The sequence below is a fragment of the Suricata suricatta genome, chromosome 14, assembly GCF_006229205.1.
Source record: "Suricata suricatta isolate VVHF042 chromosome 14, meerkat_22Aug2017_6uvM2_HiC, whole genome shotgun sequence".
NCBI classification, from domain to species: Eukaryota; Metazoa; Chordata; class Mammalia; order Carnivora; family Herpestidae; genus Suricata; species Suricata suricatta.
The window spans coordinates 59,915,305-59,940,213 of NC_043713.1; the positions used below are offsets into that span (position 1 = coordinate 59,915,305).

Here is a 24,909-nt window from a genome sequence, read left to right on the forward strand (position 1 = left end):
GGAGGAGGGAGAGAGAGTTGGGGAGAGAGAGGGATGCAGAACTTGAGAGACTATTGAATGCTGAGAATGAACTGAGGGTTGGGGGGGAGGGGGGAGGGGGGAAGACAGGTGGTGGTGATGGTGGAGGGCACTTGAGGGGAAGAGCACTGGGTGTTGTATGGAAAACAATTTGACAATAAAATATTATGGAAAAAAAATATTCACTTAATGCAAAAGCAGGCAGTAAAGGGGAAACAAAGGAATAAAAAAGGCATGCAACACAAAGAAAACAAAAAGTTAAATGGCCGACATTAAACCCAGCTATATCAATAAGAACATTAAATGTGAATGGATTTAAAATCCAGACAAAAGGGGCGCCTGGGTGGCTCAGTTGGTTAAGCGTCTTCAGCTCAGGTCATGACCTCACAGTTCGAGGGTTTGAGCCCCGCATCGGGCTCTGTGCTGACAGCTAGCTTGGAGTCTGGAGGCTGTCTTTGGATTCTATGTCTCCTATCTCTGACCTTTCCCTGTTCGTGCTGTCTCTCTCTCTCAAAAACAAATTTAAAACATTAAAAAAATTTTTTAAATAAAATGAAATCCAGACAAAAAAGCAGAGGCTGTCAAACTGGGGGAAAAAAGTAAGATTTGACTATATGCCACATACAAGGGATACACTTTATACTGAAAGATATGAAATGACCAAAAGTTAAAGGATAGAAGAAGATATAATCATGCAAACAGCAACCACAAGAAAGCTTTACTAATATCAGAAAAATTAGACTTTAAAACAAAAATATTATTGGAGACAAAAAGGGACATTTAAACAAGGATATATGCACATAACAATTACAATCATATATTTGAGAGCACCAAAATACATGAAGCAAAACCTGAAAGGAATATTGGTAGAAATAAACAATTCAACAGTAATAGTTGGAGGATTTTAATGGCACTTGGGTGGCTCAGTTGTTTAAGCATCCAACTCTTAATTTCGACACAGGTCATGATCTCATGGTTTGTGAATTCAAGTGCTACATTAAACTGTTAGTACTGAGCCTGCTTGGGATTGATTCTCTCACTCCCTCTCCCTCAAAATAAATAAATGTAAATTAAAAAAATAGTTGGAGGACTTTAATACTCTTTCATTAATGACTGAACAATAAGAATGTAAATCATTAATGGATACATAAACAAGGATATGTCTGAACACTATAAACAACTAGACCTAACAGACATCTATAGGACACTCAACCCAGCAACAGAATATCCTTTTTCTCTTAATGCACATGTGACCATTCTCCAGGATAAACTATATGGTAAGCCACAAAACAAACCTCAATAAATTTAAGAGGATAGAAATAATACAAAGTATGTTCCCTGGCCATAATAGAATGAAATTAGAAATCAATAGCAGGAGAAAAAAATGGTTAACCCACAAACGCATGGAAATTAACACACTCCTAAGTAGCCAATGGGTCAAAGGAATCAAAAGAGACATCAGAAAATACTTTGAGATGGGTGAAAATAAAGAAAACATGACAAAATTTCTGAGATGCATATAAAGGAGTGCTTACAGGAAAATTTATAGTTATAAATGACTATGTTAAGAAAAAAGAAAGATCTCAAGTCAAGAACCTAACCTTCCACCTTAAGATATTAGAAAAAGAAGTACAATTAAACCTAAAGCAAGAAGGAGGACAGAAATAATAAAGATCAGGGTAGAAATGAATGAAAAAGGAATAGAAAAACAACAAAGAAAAATCAGACACCAAAGCCTAGTTCTTTGTTAAGATCAACAACATTGGAGGAAAAAAAGAGAGAGAAGATTCTCATTAGTAGAATCAGAAAGAGGAATCATCACCACTGACCTTACAGATATAAAAAGGATTAGGAAGAAATACTATGAACAACTGTACACCAAAATTAGATATCTTAGATGAAATGAATAAATTCCTAGAAAGACAAACTATCAAAACTGCCTCAAGAAGAAATAGGCAATCTGGATAGACCTACAGCAAGTGAAGCAATTGAGTTAGTAATAAAAAAACTACTCATAAAGCCCAGGACCAGATGATTTCTGAATTCTACTAATTAAAGTGAAAACGAAATCAACTTTTCACAAACTCTTCCAAAAAACAGATGTGAGGAACACTTCCCAATTCATTTTAGGAGACCGGTATTATCCTGATATCAGAATCAGACAAAGATTAACACAAGAAAACTACAAATCAGTATTTCTTAGGAATACAGGCCAAAAAAATCCTCATCAAAATACTAGCAAACTGAACATATAGCAGTATATAAAAAGGATTATACACCATGACCAAGTACAGTTTATCCCAGAATTTCAAAGCTGGTTTAACATTTGAAAATCAAGTCATGTAATACATTATATCAATAAATAAGAAACAAAAATCACATGATCATCTCAAGAGATGCAGAAAGGGCATCTGACAAAAATCCAATACCCTTTCATGATAAAAATAAACATAGCTAGGAGTTAGATGGGAACTTCCTCAATCTGATAAAGGGCATCTGTGAAAAAAAATTAACATCATAGTTAATGGTGAAAGAATGATTTCCCCTAACATCATGAACAAGACAAGAATATCTGCTATCACTTCTCTTCAACACTGTGTTGGAGGTACTAGCCAGAGCAATTAGGCAAATGAATGAATGAATGAATGAATGACATCTAGATTGGGAATGTAGAATTAAAACTACTTCTATTTGCAGGTGTCATCATTGTGTATAAAGAAAATCCTAAGAAGCACTAAAAAAATCTGTTAGAATTAATTACTAAATGAGGTCAGCAAGGTTGCATGATACAAGATCACATACAAAAATCAATTGAGGGGCACCTGGGTGGCTGTCGGTTAAGCATCTGGCTTCGGCTCAGGTCATGATCTCACAGTTCGTGGGTTCGAGCCCCACATCGGGCTCTGTGCTGACAACTAGCTCAGAGCCTGGAGCCTGCTTCAGATTCTCTGACCCTCTCTCTCTGACCCTCCCCTGCTCGCGTGCTCTTTCTGTCTTTCAAAAATAAATTTTAAAAAAATCAATTGTACTTCTATTCACTTGCAATGAACAAGACAAAAATGACACAGAGAAAACATTTACAACAGTATCAAAAAGGTAAAATGGGAATACATTTAACAAAAGTACAAAACTTATATTCTGAAAACTACAAAACATCATTGAGGAAAATTAAAGATTTAAAATAAATGGGAAAACAACCCATGCTCATAAATCAAACAACTTAACATTGTTAAGATGGCAATACTCCCCAAGGGGAACCTGACTGGCTCATTTGGTAAAACATGCAACTCTTGATCTCAGGATTATGAATTCAAGCCTCCTGTTGGGCATGAAGACAACTTTATAAAAAAAGAAAGAAAAAATAGCAATATTGCCCAAACCAATCCACAAATTCAAGGCAATCCCTTTTAGAATTCTGGAGTCTGATCTTGCCATTTGCAATGATATGAATGGAGCTAGAATATGTTATGCTAAGTGAAATAAGTCCATGATAGAAAGACAAATACCATGATTTCACCCATGTAGAATTTAAGAATCAAAACAGATTAACGTGGGAAAAGGGAGGGAAGAGAAGAGAGGGAAACAAACCACAGGAGACTCTTAATGACAGAGAACTAAAGGGTTGACAGAGGGAGGTAGGTGGGAGATGGACTAGATGAGTGATGGGCAATAAGGAGGGCACTTGTGATGAGCATTGGGTGTTATATGTAAGTGATAAATGAATCGCTGAATTCTACTCCTGAAACAAACTAACAAAACAAAAAACTTTGGGGGTTTCATAGAAATTGACAAGCTGATTCCAAAATTCATATGGAATTGCAGAAGACTCAAAATAGCCAAAACAATCTTGGAAAAGAACAAAGTTGGAGGACTCTCACAATTCCCAATTTCATTTTCTTTTAAATTAAGGTCTACACCCAACATGGGGTTTGAACTCACAACCCCAAGATCAAGAGTCACATACTTAACCAACCGAGCTAGCCATGCACCCCCTCAAACTTCCCAGTTTCAAAATGTACAACAAAGCAATAGATAATTAAAATGTGTGGTAGGGGAACAAAAAAAAGACTGGCACAATATCAACAGAGAATCGTAACTCTCTACTCCTACATCTTTTGTCAACTGACAAGGGTGTCAAGATCATTCTTTAGAATAGTCTTTTCAACAAATGGTGATAAAATACCTCAATATTTATATGCAAAAGAATGAAGAATGTTACCTGACAACATACACAAAATTAACTGAAAAGGGATCAAAGACCTAAGAGCTAATACCATAAAACTCTTAGAAGAAAACACAGGGGTAAATCTTCATCACCTTAGATTTGGCAATGGATTCTTAGATAGGACAATAAAAGTCAGAGCAACAACCACAAAACAGATACATTGGCCTTTGTCAAAATTAAAAACTTTAGTACTTTAAAGACACAATCAAGAAAATGAAGACAACCCACAGAATGGAAGAAAACATAGACAAATCATATTATCTGATAGGAGACATATTTAAAATTATTAAGGACTCTTACAACTCAGTAATAGAAAGACAACCCAACGTAAAAATGGGCAATGGATCCAAATAGACATTTCTTCAAAGATCTACAAATGGCCAATAAGCACATGGAAAAAAAAAAAAAGCTCAGCTTTATTAGCCCTTAGGGAAATGCATATAAAAACCACAGGGAGATTCCACTTCACACCCCCTAGGATGACTAGAATCAGATTCAGGTAATAACAAGGTGTTGGCAAGAATGTGAAGAAATCAGAACCCTCATCCACTGCTGGTGGGATTGGAAAGTGGTACAGCTGCTCTAGAAATCTATTTGGCATTCCACTAAAATGTTAATTATCATAGTAACCCAGCAATTCTTCTCCTAGGTATATACTCAAGAGAAATGAAGACACATGCCCACACGAAACCTTGGACAGAAAAGTTTATAGCAGCATTATTTAGCCACAAGGTGGAAAAAACCAAAATGTCTACCAACTAATAAACAAATATGATGTATCTATGCAATGGAAAATTTGCCCATAAAAAGGTATGACATAATGATACATGCTACAACATGGATAAATCTTAAAGACATTATGCTAAGTGAAAGAAGCCAGTCAAAAAAGACCATGTATGATTGCATTCATGAGAAGATCAAGATAGAGAAATATACATAGAAAGTAGATTAGTGGTCACTTAGAGCTAGGAGGCAAAGAGGGAAGATAGGAGAGTAATAGCTAAAGGGTACAGAGTTTCTCTTTGAGGTGATAAAATGTTCTAAAATTGATTGATGATGGTTGCATATATGTCTGACTATGGTACAAACCACTGAATTATATACTTTTTTGAATTACATACTTTAAAATGGTTTATTGTATAGTAGACAAATTATATTAATAAAGCTGTTAAAATTAGTGGTAAAATGTTTTACTTATGTTCAAATCAACTAGATTTAACTTCTGATGATCATCTTACTTTTTTTTAATTTTTTTAAATGTTTATTTATTTTTGAGACAGAAACAGAGCGTGAGCAGGGAAGGGGCAGAGAGAGAGGGAGACACAGAATCCAAAGCAGGCTCCAGCTTCTGAGCTGTCAGCAGAGAGCCCAATGCGGTCTCGAACCCACAAACCCACAAACTGTGAGAGCATGACCTGAGCCGAAGTCGGATGCTCAACCAACTGAGCCACCCAGGCGCTCTGATCATCTTATGTTTTTTACTACCATTGCTCCCATTCCCTCACTGTACATTTTGTACAAGGAAAAGATTTTGTAAAAGTTCAGTGCCAAGCAGTCAAACACCTAATTTGTAAATAAATGGATTTCAGAATTAATTCTCTAATAGACTGAATATGACTGAAGTATTTTCTAGATGCGTTAGTGGGTACTACTCCTGTATGTCAGTTTATTGAATCTCTTAAGTATACAAATAGTTGAATTCTACACCACAATAAATCTCAAGTAGCTCACTGCCCCTCTAAGACATTGACTTGATACCCTAAATATTACCGAAATTTTTGATAGGCTATGTGATAACTACCATAAAGACTGGTGTCTTCCATATCCCTATGTCTTGGATAGCTCCCCTAAAAAGAAAACTTTCCATACTATATGGGTTACTTGGTCATACCTAGAAATGCTAGAGAAAAACTCATTTTGTACAGACATACAGCAAAAAGAAGTAAAATCAAAGTCAGAACTTGGCTCTAGAACTGATCTGCTAATAGAAATATTATCTTTGAACAGGCAACTTCATTTCTCTAGATCTCCATTTCATTATTATATAAATTAAGTGGACTAGAAGACCTAAGATTCCATTCAAGTCCAAAATCCTCTAATTCAAAGCCATGAAGTATTAAATCACATGTAAAAATAGCATAAGTATAAAGGTAGTTAAAACTCTAATTATAGACGAAAACCAAAAAAAAAAAAAAAGCTACTTTGAAAAACACTAGGGAATGTCTGTTTTAGAGTATTAGTACAAGTCTAAATTCCATAGAATCAGAGAAAGCAATCTTTCCTAAGAATATATGTGAACTAATGACCAACTAACTAATAACCTCCTCTATCTTCCCTTCTAATATCCATGACTATTTCAACACTGGTGTCATGTAGTGAATTCACATACCTAATACAGGTCAAATGTAAGTACAAGGACTAGGTCAACCAAATCTCAGAAGAAAATATTAAACAATTAATACCCACATTTCAATGCATTAATGATTATAACTGAACTTGTGTTTTAAATGTAGAATATGCTATAAACAAGAAAGGGTCTTCAAAATTAGATGGCTTCTAGTTTATATATTTGACTATTTTGTTTTTAATATTTTATAAAGGCTTTGGCTAATCTCAAATTCTTTTTCAACTACCAACAGCTCAAAAACAATGCAACTTTTCCATTGGTTTAAAAGTTAAGAGGACGTTAAAAAACAGATCATCTAATTCCTGTACTTATCTCCATTAAGTAGAAAGTATGAAACTGTTAGCTAAACTGTAATCTAACCTAAACTATGTTCCTGTTTAGTACAGCATGAAATCAGACGTGTGAATGGGTTAGTTTAAACAACCGATGGTGTATAACTAATGCCTCCTGCTGGCTAGCTCTATGGCATAGAATACTACTTTAATGGTAATAGTTTTTTCAAATATAAAGCCTACTCTTCATTTGGTTCAAAAGTTGTCTTTGTTAAAAAGTAGAAAACTGGGTTTCAAATATGTATACTTTCCAGGTTATCGATGTGTTTTTGCAGATCATATAAAAAAAATGTATACCTCAATACAAGAAAAAAATTTAACAGCACTTGGGAGTGTTCACTTGGTTGGAACTAAAATTTAATAAATTTATTCAACCAGTTCATGCTTGAGTAGTGAAGTTTTTAGGTTTCTGATAGTCTTCTACTAAATAAATACACCTATATATTATACATACTCACATATATATAGGGAACTATATTAGTGTACATATTGTCAGAATTCATATTCAAGACATTATATTAAAAAACTTTACATTTTTACTAGGAAAACAACTTTTATGACAGCTAAATAGACAAGATAAATATATCTTTTTAAAAGAAAAATTATTAATAAGAGAATTCTAATGATAAATGCACTGAAATAATCTTTTGAAATAAACCACCTTTACAGAAAATTATTAATGCCAGACTCTATTAAAGTGCATAAAAAGGCAATTTATTTTAGAATGTATATCAAAGATTACGTTATGAATACATGTGTTACTCTGGTATAGTAAGGCAGGAAGCCCAGCCTCAATGATAACACAGCCTAGATCTTAACACAGTCTGCCTCATAAATAGTTTGTTCCAAAAGTTGAAAATTATAAGCAATTTTCTCTATTGATAGCTTTATGAGTAATTTTGGCAACAGAATAAAAAAGTCTTAATTCTTATTTTGCTAATTCTCTATAAAATCATGTCAGTCTCACAATAAACGTTCTGATTATTGTTTTCAAAGACAATTGAGAAGAGGGACATTTTCAAACTTTTTAGGCAAGCTAAATCATAAATATTTATCATACATAAAAATAAACAAAAGGTAAATTTTAGGGTATCTCTAGATTTTAATTCTTTTAAAAAACATTAAATCACTTTATTTGCAATGGTGAAATAAAGTGATGAAAAGAAAAACTTACACAGCTGCTTTCTTAAAAAGACCAATGGATAAAGCAACTGAATCAAGAACTGTGCACAAGAGGTGGTGAATGGACAGTCAAATCTACCACATCATGCAGCTTCTCACAAAAAGTCAAACTGCTATAGCTTTTTTAATATTCACTGTTGCTCACTTGTAAAACTTGCTCAATTTTAGGAGCATCTGGTTGACTCAGTAAGTTAAGCATCTGACTTCGGCTCAGGCTATAATCTTGCAGTTCATGAATTCGAGCCCCACGTTGGGCTCTGTGCTGACAGCTCAGAGGCTGGATTGAACCTGCTTTGGATTCTGTCTCCCTCTCGCTTGCTGCCCGTCTCTCGCATGCGCTTTCTCTCTCTCTCTCAAAAATTCACATTAAAGGGGCGCCTGGGTGGCTCAGTCAGTTAAGCGTCTGGCTTTGGCTCAGGTAGATCATGATCTCATGGTTCGTAGGTTCAAGCCCCATGTCAGGCTCTGTGCTGTCAGCTAGCTCAGAGCCTGGAGCCTGTTTCAGATTCTGTGTCTCCCTCTCTCTCTGACCTCCCCTGCACACGCTGTCTCTCTCTCTCTCTCTCAAAAATAAATTAAAAAAATAAAAAATAATTTTTAATTAACATTAAAAAACTTTATAAAAAAAGAAAACTTGCTTGATTTTAAAACAAGTATCGCATGGAGTCCCCCACATATGCTTATTTTCCAATGGCCTCACAAAATGATTCTCCAATTTAGAAGTTACATATACACTGATGTTTTTATCACAATGAAAAAGGGAAAAAAGAAAAACAAACATGGGTTCATAAGATGGAATTCATGAAGAAGCTAATAATGAATCCTTTGTCTATAGAAAATTAGCAACAGACTGCTATATTAATTATAGAAAACAAGGGTTTTTCTATAATTAGAAAACTGGGTGGCTCAGTTAGTTGAGCGTCCAACTTCGGCTCAGGTCATGATCTCATAGATCAGTTTGAGCCTTGCGTTGGGCTTTGTGGTGACAACTCAGAACCTGAAGCCTGCTTCAAATTCTGTGTCTCCCTGTCTCTCTGCCCTTCCCCTGCTTGCACTCTCTCTCTCTCTCTCTCTCTCTCAAAAAAATAAACATAAAAAAATTTAATTATAGAAAACAGGTTATCAGTATCATAATAAAAGAGTATAATTATTCACGTACTTTTCTGTGAGGTTTCTTTTGTAATTAATATTTATGTTTTCTGGTATGGTTTTCCTATTCTTGCATCAAAGTCTTCCCATAAATCCCTGGAAAGTCACAAATATCCCAATAGCCATAGGTAAACTACTAAAGTGATAATTCATCAAATATATTTCACCTAATAAATTAATCTGTTATGAGGTTATTTTCTCCTAATTTATATAAAATAATCCCATTTAATCTATGAAAAAATAATGATCCATATTGATTTTACTATCAGTATCATAATAAAAGAGTATAATTATTCACGTACTTTTCTGTGAGGTTTCTTTTGTAATTAATATTTATGTTTTCTGGTAGGTTTTCCTATTCTTGCATCAAAGTCTTCCCATAAATCCCTGGAAAGTCACAAATATCCCAATAGCCATAGGTAAACTACTAAAGTGATAATTCATCAAATATATTTCACCTAATAAATTAATCTGTTATGAGGTTATTTTCTAATTTATATAAAATAATCCCATTTAATCTATGAAAAAATAATGATCCATATTGATTTTACTATGGCTCAAACCCTCAGACAAATAAATATCCGATTGCCTGTTAATACAAAGAAAACTAGGTAAAATTTATATTCATATTTAAACTACTGAATAACTGTAAATAAGGTAACATTTATTAAAATAAAATATACACTTAATTTATACTAAATTCCACTCAGATTTATACAAGTTTTTCATTCTTAAGTTTTAAATACATACATGATTTCTTTCAAACATTATCAGTCAGGTATATACAATAGTAAAATAGGACATCCAAGCTGGAATATGATTTTTAAAATAATGAACCTCTAAAGAGCTAGTAATGTACAATGTGTAAAATTCCGATAAAATAGAGATGTATTCTTATAGAAAGGTTAGTCCTATAATACCGAGCGATATTTACAAGCAAACATGATCCAAACAGCACATGCAGATTCAGGGTAAGTAAACACTCGGACACGAACTGCCAGTCGCACTTGGTCTCCACGACAACAAATTATTTCTTCACAGAAAGGAGACCTACAGATGAAAAAAAATTTATTCAATTAAGAAATATACATAGGTTTTTTTTTTTCAAGTAAGTCAGTATTTAAAATAATTTTTAAAAATCCTCTCTCTGCTACCAACAGCCTGTAATTTTGGTTAAGCCCTTCAAATTATAGAACATTTCCTCACAGTGTATAAATTTTAAAAATTACACTAGAAAAGATAAGAACTCTTCAACTGATATCGCACCAAAATAAATGGGAAAATTATCCAACTACCTAAAGCTACATTTCAGACTCCCAATCTGTGGCAAGGCAAAGAAATCACGTGATTCTAAAGTCATTTCCTAAAAAAAACAGACTAACAGATTGCTAAAATTGGTAAGTCAATAATAACATTTATAAATTCAAAAATTGTACCTTACCGAAGACATGTGGCAAATGCACGCCTTGCATTTCTATATACAAAATGTATTGGAAACCCTTTAAACGTGTGACCATCAGGTACAGCCCTCCTTATGGCATCTTGAAATTCTTCATTGCCTGCAGATATACTTGTTGTACGCTCAAATTCATAAGAAGCCAAAGCTGGTGATAAGAGATAGGAAAGCTGGTCTTCCCAAACTGTAGTGAGACCAAGATCCTATAGCAATCAAAAGACAAAAGAAAAAAAGAAAAGGTGAAACACACTTATATTTTAAAAACCAATTTTAAGTGTTGACATATGCCAAGAAAACATTCTTAAAACCATCATAAATTTTTAAACTTTCTAGTAATTATTATAAAGGCACATACAAATAAGAAATAAAAGGAACTACAGGTATCTGGTTTTACTTCTGAGAGAAAAAAATTTTTTTAAGTTTGTTTATTTATTTATTTATTTATTTATTTATTTAATTTGAGAGGGAGAGACAGACAGAGACAGAGAGAGAATCCCAAGCAGGCTCCACACTGTCAGCACAGAGCTTGACATGGGACTCAATCTCACAAACCATGAGATCATGACCTGAGCTGAAAATAAGAGTCAGACACAAGACTGAGCTCCCCAGGTGCCCCTAAACGAAAAATTTTCAGTACAATGAAGTTAGCAAAGGCTTCAGAATCCTATAGTTCCTTAATATACACTAGAAAAGATCATATGGAACAGTCCTATTATGAAAAACACAGTGTCACTAAATTTTGAAATCACATTTTGACTTTAAATAGTAAGACTGATTCTGCTTAATTTGATTGCTCCAACATAAATTCCAACTGTGCTAGGGGAGAAAAGTTAACAAATAAATTGCATGTAAAATTAAGTTCAAGTATTTATTGAGCATTTACTCTTAAAAAAAACAACTTTTGTACTGTTAGAAGATATAAAGGTAAAAAGACATGCTATAGGCCCTCAGGGAGGTTAAAATATGTTTCTACGGAATGTTGAGGGCAATTATAATTTCATTTACAGCATCAGAGAAACTACAAATATCTACACACTCTGACATTTTAGAAAGTTACAAACATAAAAAACCTCAAAATTCTAAATATTTTGATATCACAATGTATCTCTAGCATTTCTTAATTTTGCATTCAAGGTTTTAACTGGTTTCAAGTGACCCCAAAGGTTCAAGATCATCTATCTGTTTCTAGTGGCAAAAAATAAATCTCACTTGCTGATTTATAGGCGCTATTAATTTAGTGATCAACACTGGTATCTAGCTCAGTTTTGTTCTCTCTTTTTATTTTTTTCAGGGGGTGCCTGGGTGGCTCAGTCAGTTAAGTGTCCAATTCTTGATTTTGGCTCAGGTTGTGATCCCAAGGTTGTAGATTTAAACCCCAGGTCAGGATGTCTGAGCAGAGCCTGCTTGGGATTCTCTCCCTCTCTCTGCCCCTCCCGTTCATGCACATACACTCTCTTTCTCAAAAGAAATCAAATAAACCAAAAACAATAATAAAGAATAACTTTTTAAAGTTTATTTATTTTGCGAGAGAGAGACCACACAAGCTGGGAAGAGGCTGTGAGAGACAGACAGAATTCCAAGCAGGCTCTGCACTGTCAGTACAGAGCATGAGGTGGGGCTCCAACTCATGAACCAGGAGATCATGACCTGAGCTGAGATCAAGAGTCGGATGCTTAACCAACTGACCCAGTCAGGCACCCCTGTTTTCCTTCTCCATTCAAATTCTTATACTATAATAAAATACTGGTTTTGTTTGTAACAAAACCTAGGAAAACTAATAGGCAGTATGAGTGATAGAGGGAAAGAGGCAGTAATGAGGGACTTTCAGCAGCATAGTGAACTAGATCCTTGACCAACCTACTGCTGACAACTACAAATACCAGGCTAAATATTTTCCAAAATATACTTTGAAATGCCTTGATGAGTTAGCAAGTAAGTATGGCAGATTTTAGAGGCCAAAGTTTATAGTAACTGGGAGCCCGGAGAACATATATGATATATCAGTTTGCCTTTGATGGCCTCAAGAAACGCAGAAAAAAGGATTCATCAGAGGTAGGGAATCTATTAGCAAATCCCAAAAGGTGAATTAGAAATAAATCTTCTGGGATTCTAGTCCTTTATTGGTTATATGTGTTGAAATAACTTTTCCCAATCCAGTGCTGTTCTTTTCAGTCTCTGACAGGTTTATTATGATGAACAAAAATTCTTAAAATACACAAATCTTTTCCTTTATGATTAATGCTTTTTATGTCTTCTTTAATGTACATTACAAAAGATATCAAAATAGCTAAGAAATAAGAGGTTTGATCTCATTAGTAATCAGGGAAATGCAAATTAAAGCTAGAAGGATATAATTTTACATCTACCTAAGTTAGTGTAATAGGAAGAAAAAACAAAACCTGGAAAAAAATGAATATGAAAAATTATAACCCAATATTTTCATGGGGAATAATATGAATAAGTATTTCACAAAATAAATCAAAACAGTGGTATTTAACAAAATCTGAACTAGTTCACTACTCTTCATTTCTAGAAGGAAGAAACTCTAAAAGTATTGGCAGGGGTGCTAGGTGGCTCAGTCAGTTAAGCCTAACTCTTGATTTCAGTTCAGGTCAAGAACTCTTGATCTCAAGGTTCTTGAGAGGAAATCCAGCATTGGGCTGTGTGTTGACAGAATGGAGCCTGCTTGGGATTCCATCTCTCTCAAACTACATAAACTTAAAAGGGAAAAAAAGTACAAGTATTGGTATATTTGGAAATTTTTGAGTCTCAGAACTTAACTCTCATGACTTTGAAAACTATAAGCTTCCTAAGGTCAGGAACTCTGCTACCCTTTATTTTGTTAAATTTGCTTTGTTCAGGGATAAAAGTGACTGCACTATCCCACCTGCCCCCCTCCCCAAACTGTTAAATACATAAACAACTGAAAAAAAATACATGGAACTACAAAGTTCAGTGTTAATTACCTTTCTGTGCTCTGACACTAGTAGCCTTAGCTGGATTTCTATTTCATTACTCGTTACTGAAGCATCAATTGTAGATGCACATAGAGGGGGAAAGGGAGGAAGGGATGTTGTAGCTCCTGGGGCACAGACAGATTTTATTGCTTCTTCACTCATGGGTTTCCATTTAGATTCATCATTCAAATCAAACACACAGATTTCCACTGAGTCAGAGGGCTGACAATTCCCCAGGAACATCTGATGATTGAAAACACAACCAATTGTTCGATATGGGTACAATGGTTTGGGCTGTTCAGCAACTGGAGATTCATCAGGATTGACAGGTTTGTGGATATACCTAAAAGAAATAAATCATAATTTTATATAATAAGAACTTAAAAAGTAAGAATGCAGAACCTTATTGAGAAAGAAAATTATTCTAACACTTAAGGCCATAAGTATTTCCCAAAACTAGAGTTTAATACTTGTTTTTCCTTCTTATATTTAAATTAAATTGTAATTTAAATGCTTTAACTATAATAATTATATAGCACATATTATGATATAAAAATCAACTCTACTCAGGGTTGCCTGGGTGGCTCAGTTGATTAAGCATTTGACTTCGGCTCAGGTCACGATCTCGCAGTTTGTGGGTTCAAGCCCCATGTAGGCCTCTGTGCTGACAGCTCGGAGCCTGGAGCCTGCTTCAGATTCTCTGTCACCCTTTCTCTCTGTCCCTTTCCCACTCTTACTCTGTCTTTCTCTTTCTCTCTCAAAACTAAATAATAAACATTAAAAAAAATTTTTTTAATCAACTCTACTTTCACATGAGAACACAGTCTTACATATAATCATTAAGATCAAAAATGTTCATCTCAGATAACACAATTAAAATAATTTAGCTACACATTATTAGGCACAACTAACCAAAATGATTATCAACCAGGGAAAAATACAGAAAAATGAGAAGATGGCCCAGGGCTGAGCCTTTAGGAACTCCAACATTTAAAGAAAAGATAAAGGAAAATTAAGAATAGCCATACAGGAATAACAAAAACTGAAAGAGAGTGCTCGGCAGAAGGTAAGGAAAGAAATGGACCTAGGAAGCAAGGAGCATTAAACTCTATCTGATGACAGATAACTTAAACTTTTTAAATTAATTACACAATTAAAAGTAAAATGTAACAGACCATAACCAGTAAATTGAATTAGTAGTCAAAAATCTCCCAAAAAAACAAGAGTCGAGGACCAGATGACTTTCCAGGGGAATTCTACCAAACATTTAAAGAAGAGTTAATACCTATTCTCTTGAAGTTGTTCCAGAAAATAGAAATGGAAGGAAAACTTCCAAACTCTTTCAATCATTACTTTGATTCCAAAACCACACAAAAACCCCACTAAAAAGGAGAACTATAGACCAATTTCCTTGATGAACATGGACGCAAAAATCCTCAACAAAATATAAGCCAATCAGACTGAATTATACATGAAAAAAAATCATTCACCACAACCAGGTGGGATTTATACTGGAGATGCAGGGTTGGTTCAATATCCATACAACAATCAAGATATTTATCACATCAATAAAAGAAAGGACAAGAACCACATGATCCTCTCAATAAATGCAGAGAAAGCATTTGACAAAATACAGCATCCTTTCTTGATAAAACTCTCTAAGAAAGTAGGGTAGAAAGATCATTCCTCGAGATCATAAAACCCATATATATGTAAGACCCACCACTAAATCATCCTCAATGGGGAAAATCTGAGAGCTTTCTCCCAAAGGTCAGGAACAAGACAGGAATGCCCACTCTCGCCACTGTAATTCAACATAGTATTAGAGGTCTCAGCCTCAGCAATCAGACAACACAAAGAAATAAGAGGCATCCAAATAAGACAGAAGGAGGTCAAACTTTCACTTTTTGCAGGTGACATGATACTCTATATGGAAAATCCAAAAGATTCAACCAAAAAACTTCTAGAACTAATCCATGAATTCAGCAAAGTCACAGCATATAAAATCAATGCACAGAAACTGGTTGCATTCTTCTACACCAATAATGAAGCAACAGAAAGAGAAATCAAGGAATCAATCTCATTTACAACTGCACCAAAAACTATAAAATACCTAGGAATAAATCTAACTGAAGAGGTGAAAAATCTATAAACTGACTACTATAGAAAACTTATGAAAGAAATTGAAAAAGACACAAAAAAATGGAAAAATATTCCATGCTCCTGAACAGGAAGAACAAATGTTGTTAAAATGTCAATACTACCTAAAGCAATCTACATATTCAAAGCAATCCCTATCAAAATAACACCAGCATTCTTGACAGAGCTAGAACAAACCATCCTAAAATTTGTATGGAACCAGAAAACACCCCGAATAGCCAAAGCAATCCTGAAAAAGAGAGCCAAAGCTGCAGGCATCACAATCCCGGACCTCAAGATGTATTACAAAGCTGTAATCATTGAGACAGTAGGGTACTGGCACAAAACAGACACTCAGAGCAATGGAATAGAATAGAGAACCCAGAAATGGACCCAAAGCATATGACTCATCAATCTTTGACAAAACAGAACAGAATATCCAATGGAATAAAAACAGTCTCTTTAGCAAGTAGTGCCTGGAAAACTGGACTGCAACATGCAGAAAAATGAACCTGGACCACTTTCTTACACCATACACAATATAAACTCAAAATGGATGAAAGACCTAAACACAAGACAAGAAGCCATCAAGATACTAGGGAGAAAGGCAAAAACCTCTTTCACCTTGGCCACAGCAACATTTTACTCAACCCGTCTCCAGAGGTAAGGGAAAAAAGCAAAAATGAATTATTGGGACCTCATCAAAATAAAGCTTCTGCACAGCAAACGGAACAATCAGCAAAACTAAAAGGCAACCAACAGAATGGGAGAAGATATTTGCAAATGACATATCAGATAGAGTTAGCATCCAAAATCTACAAAGAACTTAGCAGGGGCCCCTGGGTGGCTCAGTCAATTAAGCATCCAACTTCGGTTCAGGTCATGATCTCACAGTTTGTGAGTTCAAGGCCCGAGTCAGACTCTGTGCTGACAACTCAGAGCCAGGAGCCTGCTTCAGATTTGTGTCTCCCTCTCTCTGCCCCTCCCCTGCTCGTAGTGTCTTCTCTCTCTCTCAAAAATAAATAAACATTAAAAATATAATAAAAAAAGAACTTCTCAAACTCAACACCCAAAAAACAAATAATTCAGCGAAGAAATGGGCAAAAGACATAAAGAGACACTTCTCTGAAGAAGATACCCAGATGGCCATCTGACACATGAAAAATTGTTTAACATCACTCAATATCAGGGGAATAAAATCAAAACCACAATGAGATACGACCTCACACCAGTCAGAATGGCTAAAGTTAACAACTCAGGCAACAACAGATGTTGGCGAGGATATGGAGAACGAGGATCTCTTTTGCACTGCTGGTGGGAATGCAAACTGATGCAGCCACTGCTGAAAACAGTATGGAGGTTCCTCAAAAAATTAAAAATAGAACTACCCTACAACCCAGCAACTGCACTACTAGGTATTTATCCAAGGGATACAGGTGTGCTGTTTCAAAGGGACACATGCACCCCAATGTTTATGGCAGTGCCATCAACCATAGCTGAAGTATGGAAAGAACCCAAATGTCCATTAATGGATGAATGGATTAAGAAGATGTGGGGTGTGTATACACACACACACACACACACACACACACATATAAATGGAGTAATTCTCAGCAATGAAAAAGAATGAAATCTTGCCACTTGCAACAACATGAATGGAACTAGAGGGTATCATGCTAAGAGAAATTAGTCAGTCAGAGAAAGACAAGTATCATATGACTTCACTCATATGAGGACTAAGACACAGAACAGATGAATGTAAGGAAAGGGAAGCAAAAATAATATAAAAACAGGGAGGGGGACAAAACATAAGAGCCTCTTAAATATGGAGAACAACCAGAGAGTTACTGGAGGGGTTGTGGGAGGGGGGATGGGCTAAATGGGTAAGGAGCATTAAGGAATCTACTCCTGAAATCACTGTTGCACTCTATGCTAACTTGGATGTAAATTTTTAAAAAAATTTAAAAAAAGACTAAAATGTAATTTTTTTAACCAAAATCATGTTGGTAAAGAATATTTTAGGTATACAAATTTTTTTCAAGTTTAACAGCTATTTTAACAAAAGTAATTTTTTACATAGTCATTAAAAAGGACCTAATAATAAAAATTATCAGTATGTGCCTTTGAGTGTCACTAATATAAGTAAAGAGCCTATAATTTAAAACATTTACATCTTCATTTTAATATCTTGTAAGCTGAGTTGACAAACCTGTGTCCTGTTAAACTCTCCCAAAAAGTGACAGTTCCATCAGTTCCACAGGTCATAACCCATGCGTGAGGTATTCCTTTTGCCTTAGTCCCAACACAGACAAAGGCTTCTAATCCATAACCAAGAAGAAGACTGCACAGAAGGTTAGCATGATCTTCACAGTCACCCTAGAAAATGAAACGAATTATTTATCCTTCGTGTTGTTTCCTCATCAATATTCAAACATAAAATAATTAAGAAACTATTAATTTTGTCACTTTTAATCATTAGTCTAGTGTTATACTGAAACAATGGTTGGGGCAGCAAAATACACTAATTTTAAAAGACCCTAAATTACCTTACACAGTCAATGCTCACAAATCTGACAGTCAAAACATGTATACTTTACAAGAGGGCTTTCAGAGGCGCCTTGGTGGCTCAGTTACGCATCTGATATCGGCTCAGCTCATAATCTCACAGTTTGGGAGTTTGAGCCTCACAACAGGCTCTGTGCTGACAGCTCAGAGCCTGGAGCCTGCTTTAGATTCTTTGTCTCCCCCTCTCTCTGTCCCTCTCCCAATCACATTCTGTCTCTCTCTCAAAAATAAACATTACAAAAAAAATTTTTAAGAGAGGGTTTTCAGATCAAAAGTTTATAAGAACTCATAAAACATAGAAAGCAGCAAGATTTTAAAGATGAATAGCTAAAGGACATGAACAGACAAGATGACAAATTATACATCAAGAAATGTAAATACATGGGAAAATACTCAAAACAATGAGTTATAGTAACTATATTTGATTATCTTAAGGCAGTAAATACTGGAAAAATAAGTGGAAGAACAACAAATGCTAACAATGGCAATAATCATGGTAGGTTATAATTTTCCCTTCTATTTTCTAAATTTTCTTTGACTATCATATTACTTTCAAATATTCAAAATGTTATGAAAATCACTAAAATAGAAAACATTCTATAAAAAAATTAAGATACTATACAGTAAGGCTACAATTATATGAAGATGTGTTTAAGTGTAGGACTATGGATAATATACAAAAGCAAAAAGAACGATTAAGTTCAGTGTTAGCATGGGGGATGATTTCTTTCCCCTCAAATTTTGTATTAGTGGCTCTGCACTGTTGTTTTTTTTAATAACTATACTAAAACCAATAGCATTTTAAAGTCATCAAATTGACTTTTGAAAAATATAATATCCAACCTTTCTCACCCAATAATACTGAGATTTTATAGTTTAAAAAATTCAAAATAATACTCCCAAAGATATGCAATAAAAAATTCACTCAAAAGTGTATCAAAAAATTGGAAGCAAGCCTACTGTAGCCAAAAGGAACATTTCCTACAATGGCAAAATATTTAAGTAGATTTTGTAAATCAACTAAAGAAAACTCTATGTATACAACCATTTAAAAATGGAGATCATAAAAATTGTAGCAACACATGGAAAAATGTTGATAGCATAATGTTAAATTATAAAGCAGGACACAAAATTTTACTTATATCTGTTATAATTATGGAAAAAATGATAAATACACAGAAGAAAAATATAAAAATACAAGCAGATAAAAAATCAGCAATAGAATTATATGTGAAATTTCACCTATACTCTTAAAATGCTTTGTGTAAGAATAACTTCCTCAATAATTTTTAAGCTTCTAATTTTAAGATATGCTTTCTCTTTAAACAAACTCAGGTAAACAATATAGTGAATGAAAGGGATGATTATTTGCTTTGCAAAAGAATGATTTACATAATACTTTTAAATATGTACCATTCCTACTATATGTGAAGTCAAAAAGCTCAAATCCATAAATGCAACTTTTGGAAACCACAGTTTGAGAAAAAAATCAAAATAATTATTTTATAATGTTTAACTTTTCAGTTGTTTTTAAGATAAAATCCTTCTGACAAATCAATCTCTAATCTAAATAGGTTCTACTGCATAAGCTTTGTCTTGTGAATGAATACTCATACTATTTATACAACCTCAAACTTAATAAAATTATTTCAAAACAATAAAGAAATTTCTTTTTTTCCTGTTTTGGTAGAACTGAAATGCTAAAGATGGTCTTATTTTTATATTATCAACATTTGTAGAACACAGATTAGGAAATATTACAATCTATAAAATTAGTTTACTGAAATAAATTCATTTAACACCAATAAATGTACACAAATTATTTTTTAATAAATATCAACAAAGTGTCTTTTAAAATATTTTAATGTTTATTGTTGAGAGAGAAAGAGAGTGAGTGCACGCATGAGTGGGGGAGGGGCAGAGAAAAAGACACAGCACCTGTAGCTGACTCCAGGCTCTACGTTGTCAGCACAGAGCCCAGTGAGGGACTGGAACCTACAAACTGTGAGATCATGACCTGAGCCAAACTTGGATGGTCAACCAACTGAGTCACCTAGGAGCCCCTACACAAATTCTTAAATATATATTTATATTTGATACTAAACGAAAAAGCATGAAATCCAAGATTTTTTTCCACATTCATTTTGGACTGCCGTTTTCTCGTTTTAAAAACTGTATCATTTAAGTAGATTTTAATACATAAATAGTACTAGAAAGACCATGGCTCTGGTCCCAACACCATCTCTAATTCACTGTTTAATTTACCGCTATACCTAAATTTCTAAGACTATATGACTTGTCTCTACCTCACAAAAACATTATACTAAATAAGAAACTGCACAAGAAAATAAAGATGTCAAGTTTTTTCTTTATGTATTGAAAACAAAAGATTCTGACTAGTTCAAATGGACAATATGTCCATTTCTCTAAGTTAATTATTTTCAAATGCAATAAATTCACAGTAACTATGATGTATTGCTTTCAATTCTATTACATATGTAAATACCTTGTTTCTACAGAGAAAGGCCAGCAGAGTGCACCACTGTTCCTGTTTACCTCCTCCTCCAATAACCGGGGCTCTTTCATAACCAAGGACATTAACAAATCTTGCTGCTTGCCTTGGAGTATCCAGAAGCCTCCCAGCTCGAAGTGGTTTAATATAGGAACAGACCGGTCTATTTATCCCATTTTCATCCTGGGGGGAGAGGAGGAAAATATTAGCTGTAATGAAAGATTAATCATCCCCAATTTTAACACTTTTCCTTAGAATATGTTAATATGGGATAAAAGAATTCTGGACACTATCACTTATTGAGTGCTTACTCGGCATCCAGCACTAGGCAGCTGAGGGCTGTGCATACAATTTTTTTTTAGTCCTTTTAACATCTCTTACTGTTTTCATTTTATAAATGAAGAAACTGAAGCTACAGGTATTTTGCAATAGAGCTGGGATTCAAACCCCAACCTGTCTGACTCCAAAGCATGTGACAATAAGAACTTGAACTCTTGTGATTCAGCAATCTCACTACTGGATATATATCTGAAGCAACTGAAATCAGTATCTCAAAGAGATATGTGCACATCCATGTTCACTGCAGCATTACTCACAATATCCAAGGTATGGAAACAACTGAAGTCTCCTTTAATGGATGAATTAAGTAAAGAAAATGTGATATTACATTTACAACAGAATATCATTCAGCGATAAAAAAAAAAAAAGATTCTGCCGTTTGTGACAACATGGACATATCTGAAGGGTATCATGCCAAATGAAATAAGCCAAACAGAAAGACAAATCTTGTATGGTGGTTGTCACTTGTATGTAGAATCTTAAAAACTAAATGAATAAATAAAAGATTCATTTCATAGAAATAGAGAATAGAATGGTTGGGAAGAGGGAGGAATAGGTGAGATATAGGTTAAAAGGTACTAATTTTCAGTTATAAGAGGGTAAGTTCTGAGAATCTAGTGTATAGCATGGTGAATAGTTAATAGAGTAAACTTGAAAGTTGCTGAGAGTAGACCTTAAGCATCCTCACCACACAAAAAAAGTTAATTATGTGAGGTGATAGATGTGTTCATTATCTTAATTCTGGTAGTTATTCTACAACATATATGTGTATCAACTTATGTCATACACTTTAAATATATACAACTGTATTTCCCAATTATCCCTCAATAAAACAAAACTCTGAAAACAGAATAGGCAGGTGGGTAGGGGATGGAGATGGGCTCTAAGCCAAAGTATTCTTTCACATTATCATGCAGAATTTAATACTGTGTATTCAAACAATAACTTTTCTGGTTTACTAATAAATCAAATGATCAGAACTCATTTTTAGTTTGTTTACCTTATACTGGGAGATCCACAGGAAACAATGATTTGTTAATCAAATCAACTGAAAGTTTTGAAAATCATTTTATTTTTTAAAATTTTTTTAATGTTTAAGTATTTTTAATTTTTTTGACTTTTTTTTGAGAGAAAAAGACACAGAGCACGAGCGGGGGAGGGTCAGAGAGAGGGAGACACAAAATCAGAAGCAGGCTAGCTGTCAGCACAGAGCCTGACGCGGGGCTCGAACCCATGAACTGTGAGATCGTGACCTGAGCTGAAGTCGGCCGCTTAACCAACTGAGCTACCCAGGTGCCCCTGAAAATCATTTTAGAAAAACACCTTTCAAATAGAGTATATACCTAGCAGTTGAGCTAAAGATCTACAGTGCATACAAAAGTCTCTGACGACTGTCCACCACTATACTTTTAGAGTTTACACTACAAAAGCCCACATTTCCCTTAATTTCATGATTACTGAGATGACAAAATCTACTTTCTATTCAAAATTCAAAGACCACACTTTCTATCATGGCAAGGCTCCTCAGAAGTAAGACCTAATTCAGCCAATAGAAACATCAACTGCTTGGATTATCAGAACTACAGATGTCTTTCTACACCACAAAAACATCACTTCTTTTTTAGCAAGAAAAAAAAGAATCCTATTATTTTAAGTTATAGTGAGAAAGTCTGTGAATTTTTATATGATGCAGAGCAAAATATTATGATTTCACTCCACAACTATGGTTCTCAACTCTTAAAGGCACTGACTCTTCCCACCCCACCGTACCTCCTCGCTCAAACACATCCATGGTGATCTCTTATTCTCCACCTCCCCCAGGTTATCTTAGGAATCAGAAAGAGACAGAATGAAGGGATCAGGAAAAAAAAAAAACCTCAAATAGAATGAAGAACCTAAGACACAAAAGGAAATTAAGGAAGAGAGGCAAAACGAAGGAGATTTAAGCATAGGGTGTGTTTCAAGGTACTCATTTTTTTTAATGTTTACTTACTTATTTTGAGAAAGAGCATGCATGCATTTGAGTGGGGGGACAGCCAGAGAGTGGAGGGACAGAATGGGAGAGAGAGAGAGAGAGAAAGAGAAAGATAATCCTAAGCAGGTTTTGTACTGTCAGCACAGAGCCCAGTATGAGGCTCAATCCCACAAACCCTGAGGTCATGCCCCAATCCAAAAATAACAGTCTGACTCTCAACTAAATGAGCCACCCAGGTGCCCCACAAGGTACTCATTTTTAAAACAGAAAATCATGATTCTAATTTTAGAGAGAAGTAGAAAACTATTACTTGGATTTATTTTACATTAACTCAGTATTATTGTTAATCTAGTATAGTATGAAAATATCAAGTCCTGAAATCACAATCTAAATATTAAATATTAAAAAGATAATCTCAATCCTTAAGTGATTTGTAACATTTTCCTAAAATTTAATGGCCTTAAAGATCAACTTCTATAACTTTTAAAAAATTTTCTTGCACTAAAAAATTTAAAAGCTTGTGATTAAGTGAATTATTATTGTACTATAGCAAAACAAGCAAGGGAGGAAGGATTCTACAGATGTTGGTTAGAATAAAGGTAATTTGAGTTCATGAGTAGGCCGTTTAGTCCTATTCTTACAACTCTACTAATAGGAAGGAAAGGCAGGACACTTAAGGAGTGGAAGCATTTGCCCTAAATCAATGATCAACAGTAGCAGCTTAGAATACAAATATATCCTATGTTCCATTATAGCAGTATTTCCTATAAATGTCCCTATAAACTAAATGTCTTGAAAATTTCAATGTTTCAGCTTCTAAACCTGCACTGTCCATTAAGAATTAAGAATTTCCACTAAGAATGCCACCAACCCTATGTGGCTATTTAAATTTTCATTAAAATTAAATAAAATTTAAAATTCAGTTCTTTATTGCACTGACCACATTTTGCATGCTCAATAGCACAACAGCTACCATACTGGACAGCACAATGTTCCCATCACTGTAGAAGGAAAGTACTGCTGTAAACTATTTCCTCTTGTGTCTGGAAGCAATAGAAATTCATTTTCAGACCATGTATGACAATTTTTTTTAAACTACAGTTTTTGTGATTGGATTGACTGCCTTAAGTAACTGGTGTTGTTCCTTAATTTCCTATCTAGTCAAATATAGAAAGCAGGAACAAAAAACACTTCTGGGGAATTTAAGATAAATAGTTTATTTACTCTCTCTATAAAAAGAGAGGTGGTTGTGTCAAACTAAAAAAGCACTCATCGAAAGTGCAACTTAATAATTAAGTCTCTATGTGCTGTTTGATCTTAGGAAAGATTCTTCACTCCTCTAACCCTTACACTGTGTATTTTTACAAAAGTGGAAATGCCTGACCAATTGACAATCTCATATGGTTACCATGAGACTAGATGATCTTGTATGGCTCAAATATTGTTACAGTGAATTTTAAGAGATGAGAACTTGTTTAAGTAATATTTTCTGCATGAAAATCCCTGTTTCTTGATTTGTTTAACTGCATATCTCAACCTCTTCCTTCTCCTTTTTCATTTGTGATTTCTTTGATCCACTTCCTCACCCACCCAGTCTTCTTCTCTGGTGCCAGATTCCACATGGCAATGAATAACCTCACCTCAGATTAAATA

The 24,909-nt window shown here is 34.4% G+C and overlaps 1 protein-coding gene across 7 annotated transcripts in view; it reads right to left on the minus strand.

Annotated features, from left to right (window-relative positions):
* CEP76 (centrosomal protein 76) overlaps positions 1-24,909 on the minus strand; it is a 37,317-nt gene that overhangs the window by 4,321 nt on the left and 8,087 nt on the right. For 4 of the 7 annotated variants that reach the window (XM_029922849.1, XM_029922854.1, XM_029922852.1 and 1 more), the window contains 6 exons: positions 20,937-21,125; positions 18,075-18,241; positions 13,736-14,069; positions 10,755-10,972; positions 10,248-10,363; positions 9,213-9,700 (listed from right to left, as the gene is read on the minus strand). In XM_029922849.1, the coding sequence (XP_029778709.1) occupies positions 9,669-9,700; positions 10,248-10,363; positions 10,755-10,972; positions 13,736-14,069; positions 18,075-18,241; positions 20,937-21,125 (1,056 nt within the window). In that variant the 3' untranslated portion in view covers positions 9,213-9,668. Of the gene's footprint in view, positions 1-9,212; positions 9,701-9,956; positions 10,364-10,754; positions 10,973-13,735; positions 14,070-18,074; positions 18,242-20,936; positions 21,126-24,909 lie in introns of those variants that run through there. The other 3 variants (XM_029922850.1, XM_029922855.1, XM_029922851.1) reach the window with 2 other exon arrangements.